This window comes from Antedon mediterranea, chromosome 1, assembly GCF_964355755.1.
Source record: "Antedon mediterranea chromosome 1, ecAntMedi1.1, whole genome shotgun sequence".
In the NCBI taxonomy this organism is placed as follows: Eukaryota; Metazoa; Echinodermata; class Crinoidea; order Comatulida; family Antedonidae; genus Antedon; species Antedon mediterranea.
In genome coordinates this window covers 94,264-114,000 of record NC_092670.1, presented here as the reverse complement: position 1 = coordinate 114,000, position 19,737 = coordinate 94,264, and the positions used below count along the sequence as shown (strand labels likewise).

At 32.2% G+C, this 19,737-nt stretch overlaps 1 protein-coding gene across 1 annotated transcript in view; it reads right to left on the bottom strand.

The window, feature by feature from the left end:
- The window catches only part of LOC140051595 (polycomb protein suz12-like), a 27,375-nt gene extending 7,965 nt beyond the window's left edge, over window positions 1–19,410 (bottom strand). Inside the window, exons 1-11 of the mRNA XM_072096859.1 lie at window positions 19,220–19,410; window positions 18,579–18,625; window positions 17,764–17,828; window positions 17,594–17,662; window positions 13,225–13,277; window positions 12,887–12,960; window positions 12,491–12,713; window positions 12,025–12,221; window positions 11,327–11,483; window positions 10,894–11,126; window positions 6,888–7,045 (exon numbers count right to left, since the gene is read on the bottom strand). Coding sequence (XP_071952960.1) covers window positions 6,888–7,045; window positions 10,894–11,126; window positions 11,327–11,483; window positions 12,025–12,221; window positions 12,491–12,713; window positions 12,887–12,960; window positions 13,225–13,277; window positions 17,594–17,662; window positions 17,764–17,828; window positions 18,579–18,625; window positions 19,220–19,319 — 1,376 coding nt within the window. The 5' untranslated portion in view covers window positions 19,320–19,410. The remainder of the gene's footprint in view (window positions 1–6,887; window positions 7,046–10,893; window positions 11,127–11,326; window positions 11,484–12,024; window positions 12,222–12,490; window positions 12,714–12,886; window positions 12,961–13,224; window positions 13,278–17,593; window positions 17,663–17,763; window positions 17,829–18,578; window positions 18,626–19,219) is intronic.
- Window positions 19,411–19,737: the final 327 nt, after the last annotated feature.

Below are 19,737 nucleotides of genomic sequence, written 5' to 3'. Positions count from 1 at the left end.
TGGCATATTTACTTCATAACTAGTATTTGAGTGACCGGTGTTCTACGGCATGGTCCATTACGACTGAATGTTTAGTGTGTTATTGAATAATATGGCATATTTACTTCATAACTAGTATTTGAGTGACCGGTGTTCTACGGCATGGTCCATTACGACTGAATGTTTAGTGTGTTATTAATAATATGGCATATTTACTTCATAACTAGTATTTGAGTGACCGGTGTTCTACGGCATGGTCCATTACGACTGAATGTTTAGTGTGTTATTGAATAATATGGCATATTTACTTCATACCTAGTATTTGAGTGACCAGTGTTCTACAGCATCGTCCATTACGACTGAATGTTTAGTGTGTCATTGAATAATATGGAATATTTACTTCATACCTAGTATTTGAGTGACCGGTGTTCTACGGCATGGTCCATTACGACTGAATGTTTAGTGTGTCATTGAATAATATGGAATATTTACTTCATACCTAGTATTTGAGTGACCGGTGTTCTACGGCATGGTCCATTACGACTGAATGTTTAGTGTGTTATTGAATAATATGGCATATTTACTTCATACCTAGTATTTGAGTGACCGGTGTTCTACGGCATGGTCCATTACGACTGAATGTTTAGTGTGTTATTAATAATATGGCATATTTACTTCATAACTAGTATTTGAGTGACCGGTGTTCTACGGCATGGTCCATTACGACTGAATGTTTAGTGTGTCATTGAATAATATGGAATATTTACTTCATACCTAGTATTTGAGTGACCGGTGTTCTACGGCATGGTCCATTACGACTGAATGTTTAGTGTGTCATTGAATAATATGGAATATTTACTTCATACCTAGTATTTGAGTGACCGGTGTTCTACGGCATGGTCCATTACGACTGAATGTTTAGTGTGTCAATTAATAATATGGCATATTTACTTCATACCTAGTATTTGAGTGACCGGTGTTCTACGGCATGGTCCATTACGACTGAATGTTTAGTGTGTTATTGAATAATATGGCATATTTACTTCATAACTAGTATTTGAGTGACCGGTGTTCTACGGCATGGTCCATTACGACTGAATGTTTAGTGTGTTATTAATAATATGGCATATTTACTTCATACCTAGTATTTGAGTGACCGGTGTTCTACGGCATGGTCCATTACGACTGAATGTTTAGTGTGTCATTGAATAATATGGAATATTTACTTCATACCTAGTATTTGAGTGACCGGTGTTCTACGGCATGGTCCATTACGACTGAATGTTTAGTGTGTTATTAATAATATGGCATATTTACTTCATACCTAGTATTTGAGTGACCGGTGTTCTACGGCATGGTCCATTACGACTGAATGTTTAGTGTGTCATTGAATAATATGGCATATTTACTTCATACCTAGTATTTGAGTGACCGGTGTTCTACGGCATGGTCCATTACGACTGAATGTTTAGTGTGTTATTAATAATATGGCATATTTACTTCATAACTAGTATTTGAGTGACCGGTGTTCTACGGCATGGTCTATTACGACTGAATGTTTAGTGTGTCATTGAATAATATGGCATATTTACTTCATAACTAGTATTTGAGTGACCGGTGTTCTACGGCATGGTCCATTACGACTGAATGTTTAGTGTGTTATTGAATAATATGGCATATTTACTTCATAACTAGTATTTGAGTGACCGGTGTTCTACGGCATGGTCCATTACGACTGAATGTTTAGTGTGTTATTAATAATATGGCATATTTACTTCATAACTAGTATTTGAGTGACCGGTGTTCTACGGCATGGTCCATTACGACTGAATGTTTAGTGTGTTATTGAATAATATGGCATATTTACTTCATACCTAGTATTTGAGTGACCAGTGTTCTACAGCATCGTCCATTACGACTGAATGTTTAGTGTGTCATTGAATAATATGGAATATTTACTTCATACCTAGTATTTGAGTGACCGGTGTTCTACGGCATGGTCCATTACGACTGAATGTTTAGTGTGTCATTGAATAATATGGAATATTTACTTCATACCTAGTATTTGAGTGACCGGTGTTCTACGGCATGGTCCATTACGACTGAATGTTTAGTGTGTTATTGAATAATATGGCATATTTACTTCATACCTAGTATTTGAGTGACCGGTGTTCTACGGCATGGTCCATTACGACTGAATGTTTAGTGTGTTATTAATAATATGGCATATTTACTTCATAACTAGTATTTGAGTGACCGGTGTTCTACGGCATGGTCCATTACGACTGAATGTTTAGTGTGTCATTGAATAATATGGAATATTTACTTCATACCTAGTATTTGAGTGACCGGTGTTCTACGGCATGGTCCATTACGACAGAATGTTTAGTGTGTCATTGAATAATATGGAATATTTACTTCATACCTAGTATTTGAGTGACCGGTGTTCTACGGCATGGTCCATTACGACTGAATGTTTAGTGTGTCAATTAATAATATGGCATATTTACTTCATACCTAGTATTTGAGTGACCGGTGTTCTACGGCATGGTCCATTACGACTGAATGTTTAGTGTGTCATTGAATAATATGGAATATTTACTTCATACCTAGTATTTGAGTGACCGGTGTTCTACGGCATGGTCCATTACGACTGAATATTTAGTGTGTTATTGAATAATATGGCATATTTACTTCATAACTAGTATTTGAGTGACCGGTGTTCTACGGCATGGTCCATTACGACTGAATGTTTAGTGTGTTATTAATAATATGGCATATTTACTTCATACCTAGTATTTGAGTGACCGGTGTTCTACGGCATGGTCCATTACGACTGAATGTTTAGTGTGTTATTAATAATATGGCATATTTACTTCATACCTAGTATTTGAGTGACCGGTGTTCTACGGCATGGTCCATTACGACTGAATGTTTAGTGTGTTATTAATAATATGGCATATTTACTTCATAACTAGTATTTGAGTGACCGGTGTTCTACGGCATGGTCCATTACGACTGAATGTTTAGTGTGTTATTGAATAATATGGCACATTTACTTCATACCTAGTATTTGAGTGACCGGTGTTCTACGGCATAGTCCATTACGACTGAATGTTTAGTGTGTCATTGAATAATATGGCATATTTACTTCATACCTAGTATTTGAGTGACCAGTGTTCTACGGCATGGTCCATTACGACTGAATGTTTAGTGTGTTATTGAATAATATGGCACATTTACTTCATACCTAGTATTTGAGTGACCGGTGTTCTACGGCATGGTCCATTACGACTGAATGTTTAGTGTGTCATTGAATAATATGGAATATTTACTTCATACCTAGTATTTGAGTGACCGGTGTTCTACGGCATGGTCCATTACGACTGAATGTTTAGTGTGTTATTAATAATATGGCATATTTACTTCATACCTAGTATTTGAGTGACCGGTGTTCTACGGCATGGTCTATTACGACTGAATGTTTAGTGTGTTATTAATAATATGGCATATTTACTTCATACCTAGTATTTGAGTGACCGGTGTTCTACGGCATGGTCCATTACGACTGAATGTTTAGTGTGTCATTGAATAATATGGCATATTTACTTCATAACTAGTATTTGTGTGACCGGTGTTCTACGGCATGGTCCATTACGACTGAATGTTTAGTGTGTTATTAATAATATGGCATATTTACTTCATAACTAGTATTTGAGTGACCGGTGTTCTACGGCATGGTCCATTACGACTGAATGTTTAGTGTGTCATTGAATAATATGGAATATTTACTTCATACCTAGTATTTGAGTGACCGGTGTTCTACGGCATGGTCCATTACGACTGAATGTTTAGTGTGTCATTGAATAATATGGAATATTTACTTCATACCTAGTATTTGAGTGACCGGTGTTCTACGGCATGGTCCATTACGACTGAATGTTTAGTGTGTCAATTAATAATATGGCATATTTACTTCATACCTAGTATTTGAGTGACCGGTGTTCTACGGCATGGTCCATTACGACTGAATGTTTAGTGTGTTATTGAATAATATGGCATATTTACTTCATAACTAGTATTTGAGTGACCGGTGTTTTACGGCATGGTCCATTACGACTGAATGTTTAGTGTGTTATTAATAATATGGCATATTTACTTCATACCTAGTATTTGAGTGACCGGTGTTCTACGGCATGGTCCATTACGACTGAATGTTTAGTGTGTCATTGAATAATATGGAATATTTACTTCATACCTAGTATTTGAGTGACCGGTGTTCTACGGCATGGTCCATTACGACTGAATGTTTAGTGTGTTATTAATAATATGGCATATTTACTTCATACCTAGTATTTGAGTGACCGGTGTTCTACGGCATGGTCCATTACGACTGAATGTTTAGTGTGTCATTGAATAATATGGCATATTTACTTCATACCTAGTATTTGAGTGACCGGTGTTCTACGGCATGGTCCATTACGACTGAATGTTTAGTGTGTTATTAATAATATGGCATATTTACTTCATAACTAGTATTTGAGTGACCGGTGTTCTACGGCATGGTCTATTACGACTGAATGTTTAGTGTGTCATTGAATAATATGGCATATTTACTTCATAACTAGTATTTGAGTGACCGGTGTTCTACGGCATGGTCCATTACGACTGAATGTTTAGTGTGTTATTGAATAATATGGCATATTTACTTCATAACTAGTATTTGAGTGACCGGTGTTCTACGGCATGGTCCATTACGACTGAATGTTTAGTGTGTTATTAATAATATGGCATATTTACTTCATAACTAGTATTTGAGTGACCGGTGTTCTACGGCATGGTCCATTACGACTGAATGTTTAGTGTGTTATTGAATAATATGGCATATTTACTTCATACCTAGTATTTGAGTGACCAGTGTTCTACAGCATCGTCCATTACGACTGAATGTTTAGTGTGTCATTGAATAATATGGAATATTTACTTCATACCTAGTATTTGAGTGACCGGTGTTCTACGGCATGGTCCATTACGACTGAATGTTTAGTGTGTCATTGAATAATATGGAATATTTACTTCATACCTAGTATTTGAGTGACCGGTGTTCTACGGCATGGTCCATTACGACTGAATGTTTAGTGTGTTATTGAATAATATGGCATATTTACTTCATACCTAGTATTTGAGTGACCGGTGTTCTACGGCATGGTCCATTACGACTGAATGTTTAGTGTGTTATTAATAATATGGCATATTTACTTCATAACTAGTATTTGAGTGACCGGTGTTCTACGGCATGGTCCATTACGACTGAATGTTTAGTGTGTCATTGAATAATATGGAATATTTACTTCATACCTAGTATTTGAGTGACCGGTGTTCTACGGCATGGTCCATTACGACTGAATGTTTAGTGTGTCATTGAATAATATGGAATATTTACTTCATACCTAGTATTTGAGTGACCGGTGTTCTACGGCATGGTCCATTACGACTGAATGTTTAGTGTGTCAATTAATAATATGGCATATTTACTTCATACCTAGTATTTGAGTGACCGGTGTTCTACGGCATGGTCCATTACGACTGAATGTTTAGTGTGTCATTGAATAATATGGAATATTTACTTCATACCTAGTATTTGAGTGACCGGTGTTCTACGGCATGGTCCATTACGACTGAATATTTAGTGTGTTATTGAATAATATGGCATATTTACTTCATAACTAGTATTTGAGTGACCGGTGTTCTACGGCATGGTCCATTACGACTGAATGTTTAGTGTGTTATTAATAATATGGCATATTTACTTCATACCTAGTATTTGAGTGACCGGTGTTCTACGGCATGGTCCATTACGACTGAATGTTTAGTGTGTTATTAATAATATGGCATATTTACTTCATACCTAGTATTTGAGTGACCGGTGTTCTACGGCATGGTCCATTACGACTGAATGTTTAGTGTGTTATTAATAATATGGCATATTTACTTCATAACTAGTATTTGAGTGACCGGTGTTCTACGGCATGGTCCATTACGACTGAATGTTTAGTGTGTTATTGAATAATATGGCACATTTACTTCATACCTAGTATTTGAGTGACCGGTGTTCTACGGCATAGTCCATTACGACTGAATGTTTAGTGTGTCATTGAATAATATGGCATATTTACTTCATACCTAGTATTTGAGTGACCAGTGTTCTACGGCATGGTCCATTACGACTGAATGTTTAGTGTGTTATTGAATAATATGGCACATTTACTTCATACCTAGTATTTGAGTGACCGGTGTTCTACGGCATGGTCCATTACGACTGAATGTTTAGTGTGTCATTGAATAATATGGAATATTTACTTCATACCTAGTATTTGAGTGACCGGTGTTCTACGGCATGGTCCATTACGACTGAATGTTTAGTGTGTTATTAATAATATGGCATATTTACTTCATACCTAGTATTTGAGTGACCGGTGTTCTACGGCATGGTCTATTACGACTGAATGTTTAGTGTGTTATTAATAATATGGCATATTTACTTCATACCTAGTATTTGAGTGACCGGTGTTCTACGGCATGGTCCATTACGACTGAATGTTTAGTGTGTCATTGAATAATATGGCATATTTACTTCATAACTAGTATTTGTGTGACCGGTGTTCTACGGCATGGTCCATTACGACTGAATGTTTAGTGTGTTATTAATAATATGGCATATTTACTTCATACCTAGTATTTGAGTGACCGGTGTTCTACGGCATGGTCCATTACGACTGAATGTTTAGTGTGTTATTAATAATATGGCATATTTACTTCATAACTAGTATTTGAGTGACCGGTGTTCTACGGCATGGTCCATTACGACTGAATGTTTAGTGTGTTATTGAATAATATGGCATATTTACTTCATAACTAGTATTTGAGTGACCGGTGTTCTACGGCATGGTCCATTACGACTGAATGCATATCCAGCATGTGAAGTAAGGTTCTGAGGATTACCGGCATATGACCCATCAAAATGCTCATTTAATGTTACATCTATGCGTGTGTTTGATTCACATGGCTATAAGAAAAGTACAAAATGCTCATTTAATGTTACATCTATGCGTGTGTTTGATTCATATGGCTATAAGAAAAATACAAAATGCTCATTTAATGTTACATCTATGCGTGTGTTTGATTCACATGGCTATAAGAAAAGTACAAAATGCTCATTTAATGTTACATCTATGCGTGTGTTTGATTCACATGGCTATAAGAAAAGTACAAAATGCTCATTTAATGTTACATCTATGCGTGTGTTTGATTCATATGGCTATAAGAAAAATACAAAATGCTCATTTAATGTTACATCTATGCGTGTGTTTGATTCACATGGCTATAAGAAAAGTACAAAATGCTCATTTAATGTTACATCTATGCGTGTGTTTGATTCACATGGCTATAAGAAAAGTACAAAATGCTCATTTAATGTTACATCTATGTGTGTGTTTGATTCACATGGCTATAAGAGAAGTACAAAATGCTCATTTAATGTTACATCTATGCGTGTGTTTGATTCACATGGCTATAAGAAAAGTACAAAATGCTCATTTAATGTTACATCAATGCGTGTGTTTGATTCATATGGCTATAAGAAAAGTACAAAATGCTCATTTAATGTTACATCTATGCATGTGTTTGATTCACATGGCTATAAGAAAAGTACAAAATGCTCATTTAATGTTACATCAATGCCTGTGTTTGATTCACATGGCTATAAGAAAAGTACAAAATGCTAATTTAATGTTACATTTATGCGTGTGTTTGATTCACATGGCTATAAGAAAATTACAAAATGCTCATTTAATGTTACATCAATGAGCGTGTTTGATTCACATGGCTATAAGAAAAATACAAAATGCTCATTTAATGTTACATCAATGCGTGTGTTTGATTCACATGGCTATAAGAAAAGTACAAAATGCTCATTTAATGTTACATCAATGCGTGTGTTTGATTCACATGGCTATAAGAAAAGTACAAAATGCTCATTTAATGTTACATCTATGCGTGTGTTTGATTCACATGGCTATAAGAAAAGTACAAAATGCTTTTTTAATGTTACATCTATGCGTGTGTTTGATTCACGTACATGGCTTTAAGAAAAGTACAAAATGCTCATTTAATGTTACATCAATGCGTGTGTTTGATTCACATGGCTATAAGAAAAGTACAAAATGCTCATTTAATGTTACATCTATGCGTGTGTTTGATTCACATGGCTATAAGAAAAGTACAAAATGCTCATTTAATGTTACATCAATGCGTGTGTTTGATTCACATGGCTATAAGAAAAGTACAAAATGCTCATTTAATGTTACATCTATGCGTGTGTTTGATTCACATGGCTATAAGAAAAGTACAAAATGCTAATTTAATGTTACATTTATGCGTGTGTTTGATTCACATGGCTATAAGAAAAATACAAAATGCTCATTTAATGTTACATCAATGAGCGTGTTTGATTCACATGGCTATAAGAAAAATACAAAATGCTCATTTAATGTTACATCAATGCGTGTGTTTGATTCACATAGCTATAAGAAAAGTACAAAATGCTCATTTAATGTTACATCAATGCCTTTGTTTGATTCACATGGCTATAAGAAAAGTACAAAATGCTCATTTAATGTTACATCTATGTGTGTGTTTGATTCACATGGCTATAAGAAAAGTACAAAATGCTCATTTAATGTTACATCTATGCGTGTGTTTGATTCACATGGCTATAAGAAAAGTACAAAATGCTCATTTAATGTTACATCTATGCGTGTGTTTGATTCACATGGCTATAAGAAAAATACAAAATGCTCATTTAATGTTACATCTATGCGTGTGTTTGATTCACATGGCTATAAGAAAAGTACAAAATGCTCATTTAATGTTACATCAATGAGTGTGTTTGATTCACATGGCTATAAGAAAAATACAAAATGCTCATTTAATGTTACATCAATGCGTGTGTTTGATTCACATGGCTATAAGAAAAGTACAAAATGCTCATTTAATGTTACATCTATGTGTGTGTTTGATTCACATGGCTATAAGAAAAGTACAAAATGCTCATTTAATGTTACATCAATGCGTGTGTTTGATTCACATGGCTATAAGAAGAGTACAAAATGCTCATTTAATGTTACATCTATGCGTGTGTTTGATTCACATGGCTATAAGAAAAGTACAAAATGCTCATTTAATGTTACATCTATGCGTGTGTTTGATTCACATGGCTATAAGAAAAGTACAAAATGCTCATTTAATGTTACATCTATGCGTGTGTTTGATTCATATGGCTATAAGAAAAGTACAAAATGCTCATTTAATGTTACATCAATGCGTGTGTTTGATTCACATGGCTATAAGAAAAGTACAAAATGCTCATTTAATGTTACATCTATGCGTGTGTTTGATTCACATGGCTATAAGAAAAGTACAAAATGCTCATTTAATGTTACATCTATGCGTGTGTTCGATTCATATGGCTATAAGAAAAGTACAAAATGCTCATTTAATGTTACATCAATGCGTGTGTTTGATTCACATGGCTATAAGAAAAGTACAAAATGCTCATTTAATGTTACATCTATGCGTGTGTTTGATTCACATGGCTATAAGAAAAGTACAAAATGCTCATTTAATGTTACATCTATGCGTGTGTTTGATTCACATGGCTATAAGAAAAGTACAAAATGTTCATTTAATGTTACATCAATGCGTGTGTTTGATTCACATGGCTAAAAGAAAAGTACAAAATGCTCATTTAATGTTACATTTATGCGTGTGTTTGATTCACATGGCTATAAGAAAAGTACAAAATGCTCATTTAATGTTGCATCAATGCGTGTGTTTGATTCACATGGCTATAAGAAAAGTACAAAATGCTCATTTAATGTTACATCAATGCGTGTGTTTGATTCACATGGCTATAAGAAAAATACAAAATGCTCATTTAATGTTACATCAATGCGTGTGTTTGATTCACATGGCTATAAGAAAAGTACAAAATGCTCATTTAATGTTACATCAATGCGTGTGTTTGATTCATATGGCTATAAGAAATGTACAAAATGCTCATTTAATGTTACATCAATGCGTGTGTTTGATTCACATGGCTATAAGAAAAGTACAAAATGCTCATTTAATGTTACATCAATGCGTGTGTTTGATTCACATGGCTATAAGAAAAGTACAAAATGCTCATTTAATGTTACATCTATGCGTGTGTTTGATTCACGTACATGGCTTTAAGAAAAGTACAAAATGCTCATTTAATGTTACATCAATGCGTGTGTTTGATTCACATGGCTATAAGAAAAGTACAAAATGCTCATTTAATGTTACATCTATGCCTTTGTTTGATTCACATGGCTATAAGAAAAGTACAAAATGCTCATTTAATGTTACATTTATGCGCGTGTTTGATTCACATGGCTATAAGAAAAGTACAAAATGCTCATTTAATGTTACATCTATGCGTGTGTTTGATTCACATGGCTATAAGAAAAGTACAAAATGCTCATTTAATGTTACATCTATGCGTGTGTTTGATTCACATGGCTATAAGAAAAATACAAAATGCTCATTTAATGTTACATCTATGCGTGTGTTTGATTCACATGGCTATAAGAAAAGTACAAAATGCTCATTTAATGTTACATTTATGCGTGTGTTTGATTCACATGGCTATAAGAAAAGTACAAAATGCTCATTTAATGTTACATTTATGTTTGTGTTTGATTCACAAGGCTATAAAAAAAATACAAAATTACAAATGATCGATTTACCATATATAAATAATTATTCAATTTATTTCAATAATGTATTAATTTTCATTAATTGATTAAAAAACAAACAATAGTGTATACTTACAATATACGTAAAGTTAAATCTACTGTGACAGAGAGTAAGATGTTTAAGCAGGCCATACAGCTGCATACAATTGAGTGAACACCATGGACAATGCATATTCTCTCTAGCTTCTGTTTGTTGTTTTGTATTATTGTTATACAGGAATTGGTAAAATACTCGATGTTTTCTTTTCTCAGAAACCATTTTGAGATCTTTACCAAGTTTCTCTACTACTGCCTCCTTATTTTTTATTGCTTTAAATAGTAATAATAGTCATATTAATATACACATATTTGAATATTTATTGAATAAAAATGCCTAAGTTTAAAACTACAGAAATTCTGGATACTTCAACTATAGGGAATTTTGACTGGCAAAATAGTGGTGATAAGCATAGATCTAATGCAGTAGTATGTAGGATAGTATGCTTTGTTAATTTGTTTTCTGGCATTACCTGTTATATCTTCTTCATCATCTTCAACTGATGAATAATGGTTTAAACCATTTGGTATGTTTGTAGAGCCGTTTAAAACTCCATTTTGTTCCCGGTGCCAAACAGTATGGAATTTAAGAACAGGGCCTTTGTTGATCAGCTCAAAAGGTTGAACATTCTGTGTATAAAGACATTATTAGAATCAAATATTTTAGTGAATAAACAGATAGGAAACATAAATAAAGAACTCAAAAAAGCAAATACATCGATCGCAAAATTAATGACAGACCATCAGACCACCGAAAGAGAGTCATGGAAACGATTAGCGTACGTAATGTCTACCCAAGACGAATAGCGTAACGGAAGATGATGATGATGAAACAGAAAGTATTTGTAAAAACTAGATCATAACATTAAATTTGTATTTAAACTAATTTTTTCCAAGAATATTTTGCTCTCATCCACAACTTGCTAGTCTTAATAAGAATGTTTTTCAGAACTTTGTAAATGGCTGTGGAGTTTGCACAGATTAGATATTTCCAATACGTTGAGCCAAATGACCATTATATCTAGAATAAATCACCGCATAGAAAGTCCTGGAAAGTCATACTAAAACTATATTTCAGAACCTTTGTGTTTACAAATCCTCTATCAAGCTTACACATACCCACTACAAATGTTCATAAACAAACATGAAATTATAATAAATTATTTCATACTTTGCCTTCCATAATTGTTTCCCATGATGCATTTTTGGTTCCTTTAACTTTGGTTTCTTGGAAGACAAGTTCATACTTTGCTGGAGTTAGTTGACATCGACCATACTTATCAAGAACGGCTAGCTCTGAGGTATATGTTATGTTTTCCATTGTGTCTTGTGAACGTGAGGGACGTCTACGTTTGTTTGGTGTTTCATCTACAAAAGTAAAACTGAAAGTTGTCAATGGTGGTTTAGCATTAATGAACGTATCCAGTTCACCTATTTAGTGTAAGTACATGTTTTCTTTTTATATTTACATTTGTATTGTTTATATGTATTTTTGTATTTGTATGCCATTTGTAAAATTAATTTCCAACATATTTTATGATGGAACAATAAATATTTGATATCTTATATAGCTTAGTTTCAACAACAATTATACAGTACAGTTAATAATTGTTGTTATACTAAACTAATGTAATTACCCAGAGAACACTCTTCAGAAACATAATTGCATAGTTTTTCTGTCGTCAAAATTTGGAAATGGACTTTAAAATGTAGCACATATGAGTTAGGAGTGTGGCCATTGGTGGAGTCCAAAAGCTGGCTGTTTATGGATATTGTGGAATGCAACTCAGTGGAAAGGTCAGCTGGGTCAATTGGTACACGGCATCTTCCTACTTGTATGGGTTCATACGGTGAAGTATCCTGCAGAAACAGAAAAAACTCATTCACTGATTATCAAATTACTATTATTATTTAATAATATAAATAATATATTAAATTTAAAGTATGTATGATGTTAGACAATAAAGTTTAAAGCTTTGTATAGTAATAGGATACTTAGTTACCTGTCTTTTTGGTTTTATGAAACAACTCACCTTTCTACGCTTGTGACAAATTTTAATTAGAGATATTTCAAGAGTGGCACAACTTTCTTGGGAAAGTATTGGAACTACAAAATAAGATATTTATATTGATCAGTTTGTGAATTAAATACTATAGATCATTTAGATATACAGCATTTATGAGTTTGTTACTTAAATACTAATGTAACTACACTGTCAAAATAAACATCATATTAAAACACTCAATGGTGCTTACATTTTTTATACAGTATTTGTAAAAATTAGAATCTAAAATATGTGATATTTCAAAAACTGCCTATCCCTTTATACTAAAATGTATCACAAATTAGTGCAAAATATGTGCAACATACCATCATTTGGAAAAAATCCACCAAATTTCAGCTCCAAAAAATCTCCTAAAAATCTGGAAAAAAAACAACAAAAAAACACCCCACCAAATTATACTTTGATTTCACATACTGTATAGTAAATCTGTAGGCAAACATAATTATGCTCTAGACATAAACATGTCAGGGAGTGTAAATGCACTGAGTGATAGGGAATGTACTTCTTTTTCAATAGCCCACTATTATAAAAAATGTACTTACTTATCAGACCACTCTAAAAGAATGAACTATTAGGCCAATAACTAAAAAGAATGTTCTTACTTATCAAGCAATTATTTATTATAGCTAATGGTTATAGAGACTTACTTACTTAATCATGAGGTCATAGAGAACTCAGAATGTCTTTATTATGTATATACTTATTTATCAAGCATTATTAATTCAGAATGCACTTACTTATCAAGCAAGTATTTATTATAGCTAATGGTTATAGAGACTTACTTACTTAATCATGAGGTCATAGAGAACTCAGAATGTCTTTATTATGTATATGCTTATTTATCAAGCATTATTAATTCAGAATGCACTTACTTATCAAGCAAGTATTTATTATAGCTAATGGTTATAGAGACTTACTTACTTAATCATGAGGTCATAGAGAACTCAGAATGTCTTTATTATGTATATACTTATTTATCAAGCATTATTAATTCAGAATGCACTTACTTATCAAGCAAGTATTTATTATAGCTAATGGTTATAGAGACTTACTTACTTAATCATGAGGTCATAGAGAACTCAGAATGTCTTTATTATGTATATACTTATTTATCAAGCATTATTAATTCAGAATGCACTTACTTATCAAGCAAGTATTTATTATAGCTAATGGTTATAGAGACTTACTTATTTAATCATGAGGTCATAGAGAACTCAGAATGTCTTTATTATGTATATACTTATTTATCAAGCATTATTAATTCAGAATGCACTTACTTATCAAGCAAGTATTTATTATAGCTAATGGTTATAGAGACTTACTTACTTAATCATGAGGTCATAGAGAACTCAGAATGTCTTTATTATGTATATACTTATTTATCAAGCATTATTAATTCAGAATGTTCTTACTTATCAAGCAAGTATTTATTATAGCTAATGGTTATAGAGACTTACTTATTTAATCATGAGGTCATAGAGAACTCAGAATGTCTTTATTATGTATATACTTATTTATCAAGCATTATTAATTCAGAATGCACTTACTTATCAAGCAAGTATTTATTATAGCTAATGGTTATAGAGACTTACTTACTTAATCATGAGGTCATAGAGAACTCAGAATGTCTTTATTATGTATATACTTATTTATCAAGCATTATTAATTCAGAATGTTCTTACTTATCAAGCAAGTATTTATTATAGCTAATGGTTATAGAGACTTACTTACTTAATCATGAGGTCATAGAGAACTCAGAATGTCTTTATTATGTATATGCTTATTTATCAAGCATTATTAATTCAGAATGCACTTACTTATCAAGCAAGTATTTATTATAGCTAATGGTTATAGAGACTTACTTACTTAATCATGAGGTCATAGAGAACTCAGAATGTCTTTATTATGTATATACTTATTTATCAAGCATTATTAATTCAGAATGCACTTACTTATCAAGCAAGTATTTATTATAGCTAATGGTTATAGAGACTTACTTACTTAATCATGAGGTCATAGAGAACTCAGAATGTCTTTATTATGTATATACTTATTTATCAAGCATTATTAATTCAGAATGCACTTACTTATCAAGCAAGTATTTATTATAGCTAATGGTTATAGAGACTTACTTATTTAATCATGAGGTCATAGAGAACTCAGAATGTCTTTATTATGTATATACTTATTTATCAAGCATTATTAATTCAGAATGCACTTACTTATCAAGCAAGTATTTATTATAGCTAATGGTTATAGAGACTTACTTACTTAATCATGAGGTCATAGAGAACTCAGAATGTCTTTATTATGTATATACTTATTTATCAAGCATTATTAATTCAGAATGTTCTTACTTATCAAGCAAGTATTTATTATAGCTAATGGTTATAGAGACTTACTTATTTAATCATGAGGTCATAGAGAACTCAGAATGTCTTTATTATGTATATACTTATTTATCAAGCATTATTAATTCAGAATGCACTTACTTATCAAGCAAGTATTTATTATAGCTAATGGTTATAGAGACTTACTTACTTAATCATGAGGTCATAGAGAACTCAGAATGTCTTTATTATGTATATACTTATTTATCAAGCATTATTAATTCAGAATGTTCTTACTTATCAAGCAAGTATTTATTATAGCTAATGGTTATAGAGACTTACTTACTTAATCATGAGGTCATAGAGAACTCAGAATGTCTTTATTATGTATATACTTATTTATCAAGCATTATTAATTCAGAATGTTCTTACTTATCAAGCAAGTATTTATTATAGCTAATGGTTATAGAGACTTACTTACTTAATCATGAGGTCATAGAGAACTCAGAATGTCTTTATTATGTATATACTTATTTATCAAGCATTATTAATTCAGAATGCACTTACTTATCAATCAAGCAAGTATTTATTATAGCTAATGGTTATAGAGACTTACTTACTTAATCATGAGGTCATAGAGAACTCAGAAATTGTCTTTATTTATTATGTATATACTTATTTATCAAGCATTATTAATTCAGAATGTTCTTACTTATCAAGCAAGTATTTATTATAGCTAATGGTTATAGAGACTTACTTACTTAATCATGAGGTCATAGAGAACTCAAAATGTCTTTATTATGTATATACTTATTTATCAAGCATTATTAATTCAGAATGTTCTTACTTATCAAGCAAGTATTTATTATAGCTAATGGCTATAGAGACTTACTTACTTAATCATGAGGTCATAGAGAACTCAGAATGTCTTTATTATGTATGTACTTATTTATCAAACATTATTAATTCAGAATGCACTTACTTATCAAGCAAGTATTTATTATAGCTAATGGTTATAGAGACTTACTTACTTAATTATGAGGTCATAGAGAACTCAGAAATTGTCTTTATTTATTATGTATATACTTATTTATCAAGCATTATTAATTCAGAATGCACTTACTTATAAAGCAAGTATTTATTATAGCTAATGGTTATAGAGACTTACTTACTTAATCATGAGGTCATAGAGAACTCAGAATGTCTTTATTATGTATATACCGGTACTTATTTATCAAGCATTATTAATTCAGAATGCACTTACTTATCAAGCAAGTATTTATTATAGCTAATGGTTATAGAGACTTACTTATTTAATCATGAGGTCATAGAGAACTCAGAATGTCTTTATTATGTATATACTTATTTATCAAGCATTATTAATTCAGAATGCACTTACTTATCAAGCAAGTATTTATTATAGCTAATGGTTATAGAGACTTACTTACTTAATCATGAGGTCATAGAGAACTCAGAATGTCTTTATTATGTATATACTTATTTATCAAGCATTATTAATTCAGAATGTTCTTACTTATCAAGCAAGTATTTATTATAGCTAATGGTTATAGAGACTTACTTACTTAATCATGAGGTCATAGAGAACTCAGAATGTCTTTATTATGTATATACTTATTTATCAAGCATTATTAATTCAGAATGCACTTACTTATCAAGCAAGTATTTATTATAGCTAATGGTTATAGCGACTTACTTACTTAATCATGAGGTCATAGAGAACTCAGAATGTCTTTATTATGTATATACTTATTTATCAAGCATTATTAATTCAGAATGCACTTACTTATCAAGCAAGTATTTATTATAGCTAATGGTTATAGAGACTTACTTATTTAATCATGAGGTCATAGAGAACTCAGAATGTCTTTATTATGTATATACTTATTTATCAAGCATTATTAATTCAGAATGCACTTACTTATCAAGCAAGTATTTATTATAGCTAATGGTTATAGAGACTTACTTATTTAATCATGAGGTCATAGAGAACTCAGAATGTCTTTATTATGTATATACTTATTTATCAAGCATTATTAATTCAGAATGTTCTTACTTATCAAGCAAGTATTTATTATAGCTAATGGTTATAGAGACTTACTTACTTAATCATGAGGTCATAGAGAACTCAGAATGTCTTTATTATGTATGTACTTATTTATCAAGCATTATTAATTCAGAATGCACTTACTTATCAAGCAAGTATTTATTATAGCTAATGGTTATAGAGACTTACTTACTTAATCATGAGGTCATAGAGAACTCAAAATGTCTTTATTATGTATGTACTTATTTATCAAGCATTATTAATTCAGAATGCACTTACTTGTCTTTATGATTTTCTGAATGCTTTTCTTCTACTGTTTTTAAAATGTCATCAACATGTTTAACTTTTCTAAAACACATAAAACCAATTTCATGAAATTCCGCATTGAGGACTAGATAAAAGTCAAAATAGTGGACAAAATGATTAATTTTGTTATTGATTTGTCTCACCTTCTTTTATTATCTCTGGAATTTCGTTTCTTGAGGTAGGTCAGTGATCTGTGTAGAAATACCGGCTGACAAAAAGAAATTAATGTAAAATTTATTTAAAATGAATGAAAATCTAACAACAAAAAATGGTTATGGACTTTTAGGAAAAGAAAGTGGGCACATTGTTATTTTTTGTTAGTTACTAACCATAAGAGTACCAAGTTGTTCCACCCAATTCATAAGGTTAGATAATACACATCAGTATTTAGTGAACTACTAACCATAAGAGTACCAGGTTGTTCCACCCAATTCATAAGGTTAGATAATACACATCAGTATTTAGTGAACTACTAACCATAAGAGTACCAAGTTGTTCCACCCAATTCATAAGGTTAGATAATACACATCAGTATTTAGTGAATCATGTACTGAATATCTATTAAATTTCACATTGTTTGTTAGTTACTAACCATAAGAGTACCAAGTTGTTCCACCCAATTCATAAGGTTATACACATCAGTATGAATCATGTACTGAATATCTATTAAATTTCACATTGTTTGTTAGTTACTAACCATAAGAGTACCAAGTTGTTCCACCCAATTCATAAGGTTATACACATCAGTATAAATCATGTACTGAATATCTATTAAATTTCACATTGTTTTTGTGTGTTCTTCTTCTCTTCCCTTAATTGCGAGTAAATTTGTTTGTATTTTTATATATGTTTAATCCGAGTGAAAGAATAGAAATGTTCGTTGTAGCATTAAAACAAACTATTCTTTACAAAACGTATGTAAAGATAAATAAATGAATTATTAATGATTTATACTTACAGCAATGAGGTTGCGTGTTCTTAGGAACCGATATATTTGAGTAGGTTCTACAAAAAAATATATATGTGTTCTAATAAAACTAAATTTGATCCATGTAAGTCTATCTATGAGACAATTGGGCCTCATGCTCTATAACTCAGGCTACTGGTCCTCAAAAACAAAACAAACGCTGTGGCTATCCAATATGAGTCGTAAAATGTAGCGCCGAACATCATTACGACAATTTATAGTACATGCGCAATCAATGAATGACTACTTACAGCCCACTCGTGCCCCCGGCCATAAAAAAAAACTAAACAAAAACGCATTCCTCTTTTGAGTCTTGGAAAATGGTGACAAAAAAAGTCGATGTTCAAGAAAGAAGATATGGATGGTGAGTAAAAACAAATGGTTTAAAATGGCATCGATGGGTTTTATTGAGACCAAGTTGACTTGGTTGGTTGTTGGGGTCGAGTTCACACACCTAGTGTCGACTTGCTGCCATAGACTACGCCTAGGTAGATTAGTCAAAAAGTGATTCAACATGCTTGGTCGGCCTGGCCTAGCCTAGCTAGGCTTATTTATTAATAATATTAAGAACCCAACATCAACAAACGACACCGTGACCCGTGTGTGTGACAAATTTAAATAGATACACTTACTTTTAAATGCCTGAAGAAATAGTTCATGATCCGCTTCTATTTCTTCATTTTTTAGTTTCTTAGGACTACACCGAACAGATGATTGTTTGTGGGGAGCCATATCGTAAAAAAATGTGGTTTTGAGTTGATAAAAGCCTACTTTTCTCGGGCTCTCAGCTGCGCCTAGCTATAGGCTCTCTCTGGGTTGTTCTCTCTCCTCTCTCACACACACACGACGATCGATCGTCAATCAAATTTGAGTTTTTACAACCCGGAGGTGCGCCACCAACGTTGAGGCGGGAAAACCGAAAGATCTTTATCTCTCTTTATAATCCATGGTTAGGTACGTGTGTGTGTGTGTGTGTGATGAATGCTGCTGACAAATAATGATTAAAGGGCAGCTCCGTGTATAAAATCAGCAATTGATTAATTCACTTAGGTTGACCAAATTTCAGTTTTTTTGTTTTTGTTATGTAAATACAGAAAAAAATGGAGAAATTCATAAATAATGAAATAAAATGAAAATTAAACACCATCGC